The sequence below is a fragment of the Gopherus flavomarginatus genome, chromosome 19, assembly GCF_025201925.1.
Source record: "Gopherus flavomarginatus isolate rGopFla2 chromosome 19, rGopFla2.mat.asm, whole genome shotgun sequence".
Lineage (NCBI taxonomy): Eukaryota > Metazoa > Chordata > Testudines > Testudinidae > Gopherus > Gopherus flavomarginatus.
This window is the reverse complement of record NC_066635.1, coordinates 6,595,948-6,611,541: the sequence shown is the minus strand read 5'-3', so window position 1 is coordinate 6,611,541 and position 15,594 is coordinate 6,595,948. Positions and strand designations below refer to the sequence as shown.

At 48.7% G+C, this 15,594-nt stretch overlaps 1 protein-coding gene across 5 annotated transcripts in view; it reads right to left on the bottom strand.

Annotated features, from left to right (window-relative positions):
- The window catches only part of DTX2 (deltex E3 ubiquitin ligase 2), a 68,028-nt gene that overhangs the window by 37,265 nt on the left and 15,169 nt on the right, over positions 1-15,594 (bottom strand). For all 5 annotated transcript variants that reach the window (XM_050929111.1, XM_050929112.1, XM_050929114.1 and 2 more), the window contains exons 3-4: positions 11,918-12,307; positions 6,346-6,940 (exon numbers count right to left, since the gene is read on the bottom strand). In XM_050929111.1, coding sequence (XP_050785068.1) covers positions 6,346-6,940; positions 11,918-12,224 — 902 coding nt within the window. In that variant the 5' untranslated portion in view covers positions 12,225-12,307. The remainder of the gene's footprint in view (positions 1-6,345; positions 6,941-11,917; positions 12,308-15,594) is intronic.

Sequence of the window (15,594 nt, the reverse complement as noted above, 5' to 3'; positions counted from 1 at the left end):
ATGCTGCTGTCCTCCCCCCATCAGTGCAAGAGCATGGTCTCTGGAGTCGTCCCAGAGTCTCCCCCAGCTCTACTGATAGCCATCTGCCACCATCAAATAAAGCAACAGCTTTTCCAGTGAATTTCACATGGAGCGCACCCGAAACAAACGACAAGGGAATGGCTAGGATACAGGCTAATATTAGATATCGTCCCCACCCCACCCCACCCAAAACCCCCACAGCTAAGGCAGAAACCTCCACAGCCAGAAGCTCAGAGTGAAGGAAGCCAGTAAAACTCTCACCTTCCAAACCAAGTTCCAGTCCCACAAATTTGGCCTGACACTCTCCTCACAGCAATGTCAGGCTGTTCTCTCCTGCTCCATGCACTGACTAACAGCCAGGCGATGATCTGGAAGGGCTAGGGTCAAGCCACAAAGGCAGATTTCACAGTCTGCAGGTAAGACCACTCCTGTCTCACCTTTTGCAGGTGTGTCTAGTTTCCCACACCCCTCCAATAACCTGGAGAGTATAAGCCATACTCCCCATGGTGTTGCATTGTTCCCAGCAGATGCCTGATCAAGTAACCCCTCCACAGCCTCTAAAAGACTTAATGGGCCATTGATTACGGTGAATGTCGTGGGCAGCACACTGTCTGCAAGTAAAGTCAGCCAGTTTCATGACTTCACCAATGGGCACCCCCACCTGCCAAGCTACAGACCAGCTTCCTCCAAAGCCACCTTCAATATACTAACAGCTCACAGCCCTTGGGCCTCCAGGACTGTCTGACTCTCAGTCCAAATCCTAACCAGGGCCCTAGTGAGCAGTTTTCAATGGGTCCCAAAAGCTTAGTGCACGTGGGGAAGAGAAGGAAATGCAATGGCTCTCCGGGCGCTCTGGTATTATGCTGCTCAGTGGGGATTAAGAATCAATCCAGTACAGCATCAGTGACAAAGCATATTAGTTAGGAGCGAGCTTATCTGAGCATCCCTTAATGCTCCTGAGATGACAGAACAGTTTGGTTCTGTTTGTGAACCAGAGTTTCCAAACCAGCTGTGTGTTTACTACAGGAAACAGTAGCCCACGAGACACATGAGAGGGGCTGTATTCTTCCAGAGGAATGCCTGTCTCCTTGGCTGAATCCACAGAGGTAGCAGAAATGAGCATGAGCAGGAATCAGTTACTCCCCCTCCTTGATTTCACAGCAGTACTTATCCCACAAAGAGCTCACGCAACCCTCCTGACTAACAGATTTACCTGGGCATAAGCTTTCGTGGGTAAAAAACCTCACTTCTTCAGATGCATGGAGCCCTGTAACTTTCACTCCATGCATCTGAAGAAGTGAGGTTTTTTACCCACAAAAGCTTATGCCCAGGTAAATCTGTTAGTCTTTAAGGTGTCACCGGACGCCTTGTTGTTTTTGTGGATACAGACTAACATGGCCACCTCCCGATACTTGACCACCCTACTGCTAGTACCTAACCTAGTCTTAGGGAAGGTCTGTCTTTTGGTGATGTCTGCAGTACCTCTCTGTTCATTCCTAAAGCCTCCTTCCACAAGGATCAGTACGCACTTCGCAAACGATGTATAGAAATGCCCCACTGAAATGCAGCCACCTCTGGGGAGGAAAGTCAGCAGCCAGCTAGGCCAAAAGCCTAGCGCATTGTGTAGTAGTTTGGAAAGAGAAGGGGAATTTGGGACAGGAAGAATCTTTTCCTCGTATGCAAAATGCTAGAGATTTAATGTTCAGCCAGGGCTTCATCTGTAAACGTCTCGTCTGAATGAATACCGCAATATCAGAAATCAGAGTAAATGTTTCTTTTTAAAATCAGGACAGTGACTCTCAAAAATAATTAAAAAAAACAACATTCAAATCCCCCTTACTACCATCCTCTTGTATTAACAATACAAAGCACTTTAAAAGTCCTATAGACTATTCAACCTTCATGTTGTTTATATTTTTACACTGGATCAGCCTGGGCAATTCAACTAGCCCAGTGAACTAGCAAGTTCATGTTCAGATTCTCCTGCACACATACGATATTATTATTATTACAGTGAAACACATACAGCTCTGTAAACGGACACAGCACTTTACAAACACATGGGCTCAGGCAAACTTTCACTGGACATGAAGTTCTCCCACTTTCTTTCCAGGAGGCCGCTCACACGAGTAACAGCTACATGTGTAATACTTTGCAGGATCGGGCCCACAGATAAATCATGTGTCGGGTCCACAAACAGCTTTGCAAACACTGCTGGGGGGGTTTAAATCCACAACAGGGAATTGTTGTCACTGGAAATCAGACAAAAACAGTCACAAAAACGTTTCCATTAGCCCTAGTTTTGGTAATGTCCTTTTTAAACCACAAATCTAAGAGCCAATAATATTTAGTGCTTTTCATTTATATAGTTCCAAACGTTTTACAGAGGAAGGTCAATATTATCCCCACCTAGAAAATGGGGAAACTGAGGCACAGTGTGGTGAGGTGACTTCCCAAGGCCACACAGAAACTCAAAGGCAGAACTGGGGAAAGACCCAAAGTCTCTTGACTCCCGACCCAGTCCCAAAGGAGTTCTTTGAATTCTGCTGGGGGCAGGGGAGTTGTGGACAGAGGAAAGAAAGCCTCCAGAGAGCCAAGGAGATCCCTTTGGAGTCATTGCCTGGGTCCTGGCATTGTGATCTTCAAACCATGCAGATTGCACGTTTCAAGCATCTGAAACTGACTTAACAGGCCAAGCAGGTTTCTTCTGTTTTACTGAACAGAAAGCAAGCAGTGCGGAGAGATGGAATGCAAAGGTAACAAACTAGCGCATGAATTGAGGTAGTCCTTGCAGCAAAGTGTACTACAAACCATGGTCTTTTGTATGGCCAACAATTCATTTTTTACATATAGATACATTACAACTTGTAAACGGCAAACCAGCAAAGGTCTCCGGGCAATGCACAAAATAGCAGGACAGATAAGAAGCAGCTTAATTTCTGAAACAGTTTTCAGAAATCACTGCCTGCCTGCCGTTATTTTGGGATCTCTATTCAGCTGTCCTCTCCACTACTGGGAGAAGTGCACTTCTCAGCATGAGGCCCGGCCAAATGATGCACAATAGGACTGAGAAAATTCAGCTCTTTAGAAAGTGCAGAGAAACCAGAACAATTCCAAGATCAGAACAGCTGGGAAATGAGCCCCCTGACTTCCAAATGCTTTCCAATGGGACAGGAATTCTCTCAATCTGACTTTGCACCACAACAAGGTTGAAGCTGAGACAGCAGCTTCCTCTAGGAATGGTAATTGCACCTCAGAGAGTTTAAAGAAACGTTATTTAGTGATCAGAGCTCTGCAGTTTGGATGCAGTGACCACATTACATTGGAGTTTTCCTTTCAACTCAATTTGATCGTCCATCAGGAGTAGCTTTGTGTAGTGAATTAGGGAATCATTCCCGCTTTCAATGCTCCCTTATTTGTTCTGTAGTTTGAGAGGGGACGGGAGATGTTATTTGTTGATGGGTGAAGGTTCTGAAGTATCATAAAAGCGGCACATAAGCTACATACAAGAGCAACAGCAGTCAGGAGAACTGGAGTACCTCTGCACTGGAAAAATATGCCTCCAGCCTGCGAGTCTCAGGGTTTGTCCACATTGCACAAAAACCATTCCAGCCCCAAAATCACACACAACTGGTGGTACAGTCTCAGAGCCTGGATCCACTGACTAGGGCTTGCGGGGCTAAAAATAGCATTGTACATATTCAGGCTTGGACTGGAGCCTGGGCTCGGAGACCCACCCTGCTCACTGGGTTTCAGAGCCCAGCGTCCAACGGTTACCCTGTTATTTTTAGCCCGATAGATAACTCGGGCTCTGAGTCGAGTCTCGCTACTGCAGGCTCCTCCCCGCCCTCGTTCAAGTATTGATAAACCCCTAGAAGAGTGTACTCCTGACTCTTGTGGCAGTGTGACCCTGGGGAAGTCCCATCTGTGCCTTAGTTTCCCCATCTGTAAAATGGAACATATATCTACCTCCTGGGTGAGAGGGGTTTGCGGTCTCAGCTCTTCTCTGTTTACAAAACACTTTGAACGGAAGGTGCTTTACAACTAACAATCCACCTCTTACTGCTGCTATTTGTGAAGGGAAAGAATCCTAAGCAGGTTGGAATGTTTCTGAAGAAAGGAGGCCATCAGCTTGTTCCACTCGGGGAACTGAGTCAGGCTGACACTTCTGCTGCTGGGAGGGAGCAAAAATGGGACGTGTCACAAAAGATCCATGTCACACTAAAACCCAGAGAGGAAGCAACAGGAGAGGGCACGCTCAGCTTCACTGCTTTCCTGGGAAAGGCGGCATGAACCACTCCAAGAAATGTAACACCATGACACAGAAGTGGGGCAGCTCTAGGGTGAGCAGACAGTAAGTGTGAAAAATCGGGACAGGGGGTGGGGAGTAACAGGAGCCTATGTAAGAAAAAGCCCCAAATATCAGGACCATCTCTATAAAAATCGGGACATCTGGTCACCCTAGGCAGCTGTTAAAGGCAGAACAATGAAATGATCGAGAAAAACTCCTGCACCCACCTCTGCACCCAGTTACCACACAGTCGCCTCCTCCCCAACACAGCCACAATGCTCTTTGAAACACTTACCTTGTAGCGTAGGCAGGAACCAAACATGTCCCCCCCATGGTTCCCTTTGCCGCGCTATAGCCCAGTTCAGGAGACACAGCTAAGAGCCCACTTACACCACAAGATGAAAACCTGTCTCACCCGGGTCAGGGAACAGCCAATCGTGTAGTGGCTGTAGTGTGAACAGAATTCTACACCAGGGAGGACTGTAGTAAAGAAGAATCAAGTGAGACCAAATCGTTTGATAGAGCACAGGACCAAGTGCAGCACTTCTGCTCCACCTTGGCTACTCCCTTGAAAACATTTGGAAGCCGTCCGTAAGCCCCCACCAGAAAGCGGGCTCAGTGGAAAGGGGAGAAAACAGAAGCCCCCAGCAGCCAGCCCTCACGAGGCAAGCCTCCGATTGTGTTTTCAAAAACTGACCTTTTTGCTGTGCTTTCAGTCCTGCCACGTCAGGCAGACGCTGCTCACGGCTAAGGCTAAGATTCTGTCAGGATTATTTTTTAGTAGAAGCCACAGACAGGTCACGGGCAATGACCAAAAATCCACGTGACCTGGTCCTAACTTTTATTAGAAATAACTATGACAAAATGGGAAGTGAGGAGGGTCCAGTACCCACGGCCACTGGGGCTTCTGGGTCCCCCTGCTGCCACTGCAAGCTGGGAGCTGCGGGGGGGGGGGGGGGGGCCCTCTGGTGCAAGCCCCCTCCCCCACCACTGGTGGTGGCTCGGAGCTGCAGAGAGGGCTCCCCGCTGCCTACATTGGTTCAGAGCTGCAGGAGCTCCCTGCTACCCACAGCGGCTGGGAGCTGTGCGATCCCTTGCTTCCCGGCAGCCGAGAGCTGCTGGGCCCCTGCCAGCTGACACCTCCAGCCACGCTGCCCCGGGGTTGAAGAGGAAAATGTCACAGAGGTCTCAAAGTTATGGATTCCGCGACCTCCGTGACAAGATCTTAGCCTTACTCACGGCATCAGAGCACATGGAGAACAAACTGCGTCTCCGATTCTCCAGTCAGACCTCAGCATTTAACCTTATAAAGCTGGAGGCTCTGTCAAATATAATGGGTCAAATTCATCAATGGCATCACTCCACTGACTTCAGATACAGCAGAGATGAACCTCGCTTAGTGCCTTCAAAGGTGAGCAACATAAGAAAAACAACATTGGATTTATACTTTTTCCTTTTTGTTTTTAAATTCTTTGTCCTGAAAAAAGACCTTCCCAGATTTTTTAATTTCATAAAAACTAAACTTAGAGCTATCAAGGAGGAACTTTCCTGGATGACCTACTGGCGGGTCTCAGACGCACGCCGTGAGCACTCTTGGTCCTTCATTGACAGGACGGGATTCTGAACGCAACTCTTTTACAGCTGGCTGTTTTGGGGGGGGGCTTCTGTGTTAACTCAGTTTTAAATTGCCTGAATAAAACCCTGTCCCTTCCATTGACCACCTCCCCCTGCCTGGAATGTGCCACATCAGAATCCTGCCAAGTTCTCCAGGAGCCCATAGACACTTCTAGAGAAGACCTGGCCTGGATTTCTAATGTGAAAAACAAGCGGGGAAGGAGAACGCAATAGCTTCCTTCCAGGCCACCTTTATCCATCACAAAGCAGCCAGACAGGGCAAAACTACATTTTTTTCTTTCCTTTATCATATCCAACCACTGTTACGTGGGTCTGGATTCAAATGCCTGCTACATGGCAAATTCTAGTAGGTTAGACTATGCTCTCTCGAAGGCCCTAAACGCACTCAGTTTCTGTACCTGACTCCGTTAGACGCCGACAGTCCTGGGCTTGGGCCTCCAGCTGCCCCGGGTTGAGGCAGCGCCCATGCACTCTGTGTATTGAGTCTCGGCGCTGACCTTGCTCCAGACAAGGTTGGTTTGTTATAGGGCACAAAGCCGAGACCAGAAGAGCTCAGCGCAGCTGTCCGACTGGAAACCTGCGGTACAGCCGATGAACTGGGGAGGTTTATCATGGAGTGCCGATAGCGCGTGGTGATGGGGCCAGTTCCGCTATTCAACAAGCACTGTTGACAAGAACAAGCCACTGCCGTGTGAAGGGGCCCCGTGGCCGTGGTCACTGGATACGGGGTGTCCATGCGCCTCTGAATACCTCGTCGGAACCTGGAGGTCTTGTTGGTCTGGACCAGCAATACAAAATCAATGTCATAGTTGTAGCCCAAGGAGCTCAGGTCTACATGCCGAAGGCCATGCGTAAAGGCTTGCTCCAGGAACACACAGACCTTCATCTCATATGGAGACCACCCGCCTTCATCATTCTGCCACTCCCACACGATGCCTTGCCCAGCCGCGGAGTCTTGAGCGAAGAGATGTCTGCGGACGGATCGCATGGTTCCTGGTTCAAGAGAAACAGACACTGAACGTCAGTCAAAACCACGCAAAAACATGGAAATGCAGTATCTATGGAGAAGTAGCACCCTAGGGTGCTTTAAAAGTGCTTATGGGAGTCAAGCACCCAACTCCCTTTGACTTTCCATGGGAATTCGGCATCCACTTACTTAGGGCACTGTAGGAAATCACACACAAAAGGGACAGTGGAACTTTGCTGAAGTGACCACCAAAGGGCCAACCACCCAGGTCTGGTTGCTTAGTAGATGTGGGCTTTTGGAGGTTTAACAATCCTGGGAGATGCTTTGAAATGGCCACTTTGCCAGGTACCGCACCCACACATACGAACGTGTGTGCAACAGCCTGAGGCAAACATGGGAAAGCAGTTTGAAAAGTTTAGAGAGAGCAGCTGTTCATACAGAGGGAAGGGGAACAAAACCACAGCAGAGTTGCTGGTTCAAGGGTTATGCTAGACCAGCAGTGGGAGCTCAAGCCCGCTCACATATCGAAGGTTCTGCTTCCCAGAAGCAAAGTGATCTGAGAAGCACATTTCCCCTGGTTATTTTTGTTAAAACCAGCTCAAGGAGGACAGAAACCAACCAATAAAAGGGGAAATTAAAAGTCAGCAAAAATGTCTTCCCCCAGCAGGGATTGAACCAGCCCAGGCACCGGCAGCATCAGAGGGGCCCCCAGAACTCCACTCCTCCACGGTGCTAGTGTCTTTGGGGATGAACACATAAGGGGTGGGGGGACCAGGGAGGCATGAGCAAACCTTCACATTCACAGAAGAAGGCTTTTCAGCAGCTACAGCGCTTGTACAGGAGAAGCACCCAGAGGAAAACGTTCAAAAACATGGCTCACAAGCCTAAGTCAATCAGGCACATCGGAGCCTCAGTCCCAATGATTTCAATGCCTCCTAAGTGCCTATGTCACTTGAGAAAATGGGACTCAGGAGCCTAAGTCACTTAGATGCATTTGAACATTTTAGTCTCATGGGAACTCCCGTAGAGTCAGCCTCTTCCTACATTGCTCTGTGGGTTTGGTTTGGATTCTGGGACAATGTGTTTGGTTAATCATATTTTGCGCTCTTTGGATACAGCATTGTGACCAGTGTTGGGCTGTAGTGATCTGACTTTCAGGTGTGTGACTTCAAGACCCTTTATAGAGGTGCAGAGCTGTTCTAGTGACTCACTATGGCAACCAGATCAGGAGGGTCTCATTAGCTCCAACTCCAATGCAACAGGCTGAGAATTCCGTCAAGGTAAAAGAGCCAGAAGGAAGGGACAAGTGGGTCAAGGAACATCCCTAGGAACAGACGGCTCAAGTGAAGGCTTATATCTGTAAGTGCAGTCCTGCCTCAGGGGTCTATTACATAAGTTAAAAATAAAGACAGACATTATGGAGCATAATCTACCACGAGCGCTGCAGGGAGAGCGGGGTGGGGACTTCCCTGATTTACAAGAACCTGTCATCCACGAATGCCCAGATGCTCTGCAAACATTAAGCCTCATGACCCGGTGAGGTACCCATTTTATGATGGGGAAACTAAGGCACCGTGTCAAAGTGATTTGCCCAAGGCCATCCAGTGAGTCAATGACAGGACTAGACAGGAAAGGAACCCAGGAGTCCTAACTTGACCATTGGACAACACTGCCCCTCACATACCCCATTACATGCATCCACATGAAAAAGAGTTTCATGATTACTTTAAAGCACTATCACCAATTAATACGACCTCAGTATCTCATACGATGGCTGTTTTGTGGTCCTTCAGCATATTACGGAAATTGGCTATGAAAGTTACAGATCATTGTTTTAGAGGTTAGCTCAGCAAATGACCTGCTCCATACAAAAGCACTGACTGCTCACAGTTTAGTGTGCTGCAGCAACAGAATACTGACCCATGACAAAAGAAAACATGTGACCAACGCTACTTAAGAGCTACTGAAAGCAAAGGCCCTGGGAAAGTTACTAGAGCTCTACCCTTAGATCCAGCCCTTGCAGCTCAAACATCGGGCTTGGAAATTCTAGTGGGTCAGATTCTCAGTGTAACACTGACTTCAAGAGATAGGCTAACCAGCCGAGGAGCCGGCTCTGGGATGGGAAATCAGAGTACATGCCCCAAAGCAAGTTCCAGGAACTGCTCCCAGCTTGCTGCTCCCTGAAAACCAAGCAAAGGAGGGGGTGTGAACTTACAACACACCTGGATCTGCAGCGAAACCCACAGGTGAAGGAATGCAGGGGCGGGGAGAGAAACGGGGCTGAGACTGCAGCCTCGAGGTGCAGCAAAGGCAAAGATTTAAGAGAGGCAGAGCAAACCTCACCCCTGACAGCTGAAGTGGCCACCCAGAGAGTCTGTACCATGGACAGTGTGTGAAAACGATGGTGGGAGATAGATGCACAGCTGGGGGCTAGCGTTCAAAGGCAGCAGTGATATCCTACTGTCCTAGCAGACCACAGGATAAAAGCAGCACCAGGGCTTTCAGAGCACAGAACCGCAGCACCCACCACCCCCAGCTGTGGGGAGAGGTGGCTTTTGGGACTCAACATACAGGGTGAGGTGGTACCACTCTGGGATACCCAGCAGGCAGGACATTGGCCGTTCTTATCTTGGCCACACAGACAGTGGTAGCTTTAGGACAGTTCCTGAACCCGCCTGATATTTACTTCTAGCTACACTGCACAGACCAGCAGCTGAGGCTGGCTTCTCATCCAGCGCCTGAGATCCGCCTCTGCAGCTGTCGCTCCCTTTCTATGGGGATGTTAGACCTGTTAACACTGGCTTCCTGTTATTCTTCCTCCCTTCCTTTGAAGAGCCTACTTGGCTGTCTAATAGCAGCAGGGAGAATGCAGTGGCCTCTTTTTCGCTCTGTTAAAAGATTTTCATAGGAACGTTTCCTGCGGAGTTTATTTTATCTCCAGCGCATCACAAAGGTCAGCTGGCTGATCATTTACAAAACGTTCATGTCTAAAGGCAGGGAGCCTTGCTCAAACGGGGGAGCTTTGAATATAACTGCACCACCAGAAGGGGAGGAAGTGGGGACAAGAGAGTTTTAAAGGATCACACTGAAATGCAAACCGAACAGGTGGCAATGTGTCTGCGGCCCCTGCAGCAAGGGATCCAAATCCCAGCCAGGCCATCTCGGTCCATCATCCCTTCAAGATCAATTTACTGAGCCCCATGCACTCACGGGGAGAGGATTTTCAGATAAGATCCTCAAAACAGAGCCAGCAGCCTTGACATTAAAGGTTCCATTATAGTTTCATATGAGTAGAGGTTTGACCCCAAGATCTTTTGCCAAAACGTTCACTCCGCCACCCTAGCTGCTACCCTCTCTTCACCCCAGAGCTGGCTGCATTTCAGCAGTCCCTGCATGAATATAATTTGTGAAGCACTGTGGAATCTTTTCCAGTGAAAGGGACTAAATAGAAGCATCAGTAGCTGGTTTCAGAGAGATTGCCCCTCTCCTGGGGGAGGATATTCTAGTCACAGTTTGGTCATTAGGACAGAATGGTGCTCCCTGGGTGGTCCTCCAGCCCAGCTGCTCACAGGATTCCACCTACACCAAGAACCAGATCCAGTGCTAAGGCCATTTGAACTCATCACATAGCTGGGACAAAGCCTATCGCTTTTACTGATTCAATCACCTTGTCAGAAAAGGGCCAATTTCCGAGAAGAAATGGGGGGCCCAGAGAGAGGGGATCATTGGCTACTGCGGAGAGCAAGGCCTGAGAGTTAGGACTCCTGGGTTCTGGTCACTGAGCAGGATGGAAAGAGGCAGTCCTGGTGCCTGCTTGGTGAGCTTCACAGCAGTTTTCAGAGAATTATGAGCCCCACCCAAACAAGGCTGCTGGGTGCCTAAAGAATATTCAAAGCTACTGGTGCTAAGCCAGCGACAGACACTCTCAAACACACTCATCTTGCTGATGACATCTCTCACCCAGGACACCTTCCTAGCCAGGTGTCAAAGCCCCAAGTACCTTCCAGAGCGGTGCCCAGCCCAGCTGTGTGCTACTCACCCTAACATTAGAGCAAGAAAGTAGGAATATGGGCCGGGAACATGATCAAGAAGGCCATGGCCGTCCTTGCTTACAGGCCTGTCATTTAGGAATCATCCGATCACCCCTCACGCTCCGTGAACACAGCTGATTTACTGGATTCAAGACATCTGAACATTTCTGCCCTTCTCTAAGGCCCTCAGAGCAAACCAAGCCTTGCCACATCACAGGAGGCAGGTGTTCGTGTCATTTTACAGATGGGTAAACTGAGGCACAGATAGGCTTGTGCTCTCAGAAGTGGCCACTAATGTTGGCTGTTCACTTTGAGACACTCAGGTCTGATTTTCCAGAGGAGATGAGCACACAAAAACCCCATTGAAGCTGTAGGTGCTCACTACTTCCGGGGGCAGGGGGAGGAGTCAGCCCCGAGGTGCTAAAGGTGATCATCCAGATGTAATGGCCACTGAACGGTTGGCTTGAGTGACCTCCTTGGGTTGTGCAGTGAGTTAGGAGCAAAGGCGGGAACAGAACTCAGGTTTCCTGGAAACTAATCCTGCACCTTGCCCTCAAAAGCCAACCTCCCTCCTCCCTGGAGGGAAGGGAAAAAAATGTGGAAGAAGAAAATCCATGTGAAGGGGTAGTGTTCTAGCACTGCCCTATGTCATTCTGTGGGGATTGCAGGCATTAGCTCAGCAGCATTCACAGGGTGGTAGGCCAAGCCAGAGCAGCTGGTGCTGCAGCCGGGGAGCAGGGGGACAAGGGAATCAAACACAAGTGTTTTAATCACAAAAAGGTCTTTTTATACAACTCCACTGAAGGGATATGCACTGGGAGGAGGGGGGGGGGGGGGGGGAAGAGGGCATATGGTTCTCAGACCCCAACCTTGCGAAGCATTTAAGCACATGTGCAATTTTAAGCACGAGTGATCCCAGAGAAGCTTTAAGTGCACAGTGATCCGAATGCAGCCGGGAAAGAGGTTTCTTACCCGTGTCCTGTCGGAACTGCATCAGGCTTGGTATGTCGATGACATAAGGGGCGAGCGTGGCATCTGCCTGCCCCAACGGGATACTGCTGCTGGCCAGCCCGGCTCCTGATCGTCTGCCCTTCTGCGCAGGGGCCTGGAGAGCCTGTTCGATAAAGCTGCACACGCTCCCTCTGTATGGCCTCCACCTGCCGAACTCGTCCTGCCATTCCCATACAGCCACTGCAGGCAGGGCGGTATGCCCTGGCACTGAATTGGGGAGACCAGGTGGCCCAGCAGAACCACTTCCGGCACCCAGCGCTGCTGCCATTTTCCAAGGTCTGGAAGCAAGCCGAGTCACAGCGCGTTGTTCACCCACCTTCAAACCATCCTCTCCAAGGGCATATGTCAGGCCTGCAAAGAGAGAGACAAGACATACAGCGCTAATAAATAAATTTGTTGGCCTCTAAGGTGCCACCAGGACTCCTCGTTGTTAGAGCTAATAATTACAGCCCTGAGCGAAGAGCAGGCAATCCTGCAGGTAGGTGGCAAAGTCTATGAACCCGGGGGGAGGAAATGCAGGTGTTTCTCCATAAAAGACAACTGGGAGGTGAAATCGCTGAACAATCCAAGGGGCAGCGGTAACTCAGAAGCGAATCAATTTCAAAATCAGGGGATTAAATGTAGTTTGGGGTCCTACCCAGGCCAGAATCCTGCTGCCAACGTTGAGGGGTTTACAATCAAACCGACAGTGTAAGCTTTTGGGGGCAAAGACTCTCAGGGTTAGACCCCAGGCACATTATGTCAGCACCGACAAGCAGGCCAACAAGTGGTGCAACAGGAACCCAGGATTTCCAATGTTATTCGTTACGGGTATTGCAATAGATCTAGAGGCCCTGATCCAACACACAACCAAAACCCAATCACTACCCTCCTCCCCATGTCGCAGTCAAAGGGTCAGTCTGTGTGTCACACTGTATGCTAACAGCCTTCTAAAATGACCTGGGTCCTGAAAAGCTCAAGAGCAGGGCACAATTTAACCAACAGAGCAGCCATCAGTCGGCTGGAAGGTTTCTTTCATCACAATCAGAGGCCTGCGTCCGGTGAGATGCAGGTAGCAATGGAGCCTCCACTGGCGTACGCAGGCTCTGCGGGGCCCTTCGGAAGGTGGGTGCTGTGGTTTGCTATTTCCAAATCATCCATATGGAATAAAGCAGAGCCACCCAGATGGCTGCGTTCACATGAGGAGAGCGATGCATTTTAAAGAAAACGATAGCTAATGAGTCATTCCCGTGTGGTTCTACTCAACGCCCCTGGGCTTACGAGCCGCCACCAGCAAATAAGACACCCCCCCCCCCCCAGATAATTTGATTTAAAAAAAAAAGAATCTTGAGACATTTACTGCTATCACTTAGCACCCCCCAATGCCCCAGGGGTGGTTATTTTACAGCTTGGAATTAAAAGTCACTTCAACAAACCCCAGGTGCAAAATCTCAACACCTGCCTCGTGTGTTATTTTTACATTGGATTTCACACACTGTTACTCAGCATTGCTGAGCCCTGCTTGGATCATCTCAGTTCAGAGCTCTGCTGCAGAGTCTTCCATCTCATCTGGTGCCCAATGTATGCAAGCAGGGGATACTCTGCGCCCCACTGGGAAAGGGACCTCCGTACATGAAGGGCTCCTGCCTTTCCAAATATATGGTGGCCTGAATACCCATCAGCAAAGCAGGCCATCGGGGGAGGCTCTACTTTGGAGGGGGTCACACAATTGACTTGTGCTCCTTTTGAAATGTAGCAGCAGCAGAAGGGGAAAAAAAAAAAAGAGGTCACGGCAGATATAGATCTATTAACACTTTCACTTACGTGGTAGCTTTCCCCCAAAGCACTACAGCCACAAAACCGAGGTGGGGGTACACAACCTCCTTACCTACTGTACAGTGAAATCCTGGGTCATGACTGGCTGAAAAGAGTCACGTAACAAACTGTCTACTGTTGACCTCTGAGGAGGTCAACAATGCTAGGCTATCTGGAGGAGCAGCAGCTGCCAATCAGCACTAAATATGCAAATCAGAGCATCCTGATTGGCTGCAAGTGGAGTTCAGTGTAAACGAAAAGTCACTTCCTAGTAGGTAAGTGATACTGGATCAGAAAACTGAATCTAAAGGGATGTGGGCTTCCTAGTTTATGCACCTAAATGGAATTCTAGCCTACAGCTGTGTGCAAGGATTATGAAATAACAAACACAAGTTCCATGTCTTGGGCAAAGCACTTTGGCAACTTGACGTTAAGGTTGTATGTTTCTATTAGTTACTGAAGGGTATCGGGGTAGGGGATTCCTAAGGGAAATCTGTAGTTTCCTTTTTGTTTTCAGTAAATAAAACACTTAACCCATCCTCCCACCCCCAAACAGTGACACACACATTTTATAAAGCCTGGAAATCCAAAGTTAAGGTCACGCATACCCTGAACTGTGATCCTCATCCCTTGCATATCTACCGTTATTGCATGTAAGATGGAAACAGTCTGAGGTAAATTGTGATAAGGACTTTATGAACTTCTCAGTCTGGCTGCTGATCTCTCATATATCTAACATCCACTGCTTTTCTGTCACTGACCAGTAGAGTCATGGAACAGTGAAAAATACGGCTGTGGTTTTGTATGAACATATCTACCACACATCTCCCACGATACCACATGCCCATTGCATCAGCTACTAAATTTTAGTGGTCCAGCTCTTCAGAGATCTGCAGGCCCAGATGTAGTAGCTTCATGTCAGTGCTAAATCTCACAACAGAACAACTTTGCTTTTAGTTTTAAAAAATACATTCTCCCCTGTTATTAACAGCATTTTAGACTGTAAGCGTCTAGTTTATTTTTCACCATTCAGCTACTTGATTATTAACTTGGGCTCTCATCCAGCAATCAGACCAGCACGGGTGGATCTCTGACCCTGGGGCAGAGCCTCAGGTAAGGATCCACCCACCTGGATTTGACTGCAGGACTGGGGACTCTGACAACAAAAAGTTTGGTAAGTTTCAGGTTTTTTTTCTCCTTCACAGTCACTTCCTGCTTCGCAAGTCCTAGCAGAGAGCAGCAGAGCTGGGTTCACAGCACAACCAGGCAACGTTCAAGCCAAAGTCTGTGTTGGGTCTAAACTTTTGGTGAACTTTGGGGAGCCAAAACACACCCAGACTGGCCGTCTCTGCATAATCCTTTCTGAACCCTTTATCGAACAAAGCACTGACCTGCAAACTACTCATGACACCCCCTTTATTAAGTAGCCATTAGCCTTTATCTCTATGCATTTACTTGTTAAACTTGCTTTTCCTGTAAAATATTGATTGATTATGCATGACCATTATCTTTTGTTAATCACTTTGTTTACTTCTGTGTATAAATATTGATGCTCACCCCTAATAAAGGGGCCACACTTAATCTAAAGCTTTGAGAGCTAAGGATAGTGTGAGCCCGTTGATCAACGCATTGGTGTCTGGTCTCTGACAGAATTGTGTGCCCCATACCAACTCCGCACGAACTCGGGTGCTGGAGAGGTGAGTGAGGACTTGCTTTATTACCTAACAATTTGGGGGCTCGTCCGGGATTCCTTCTGGTGCGGTACCTCTGTCCAGTGGTCAGACCACTCATATATGAATTGGCAAGGCGCCACAGGAGATTTCTCCCAGCCAATTCAATATTGA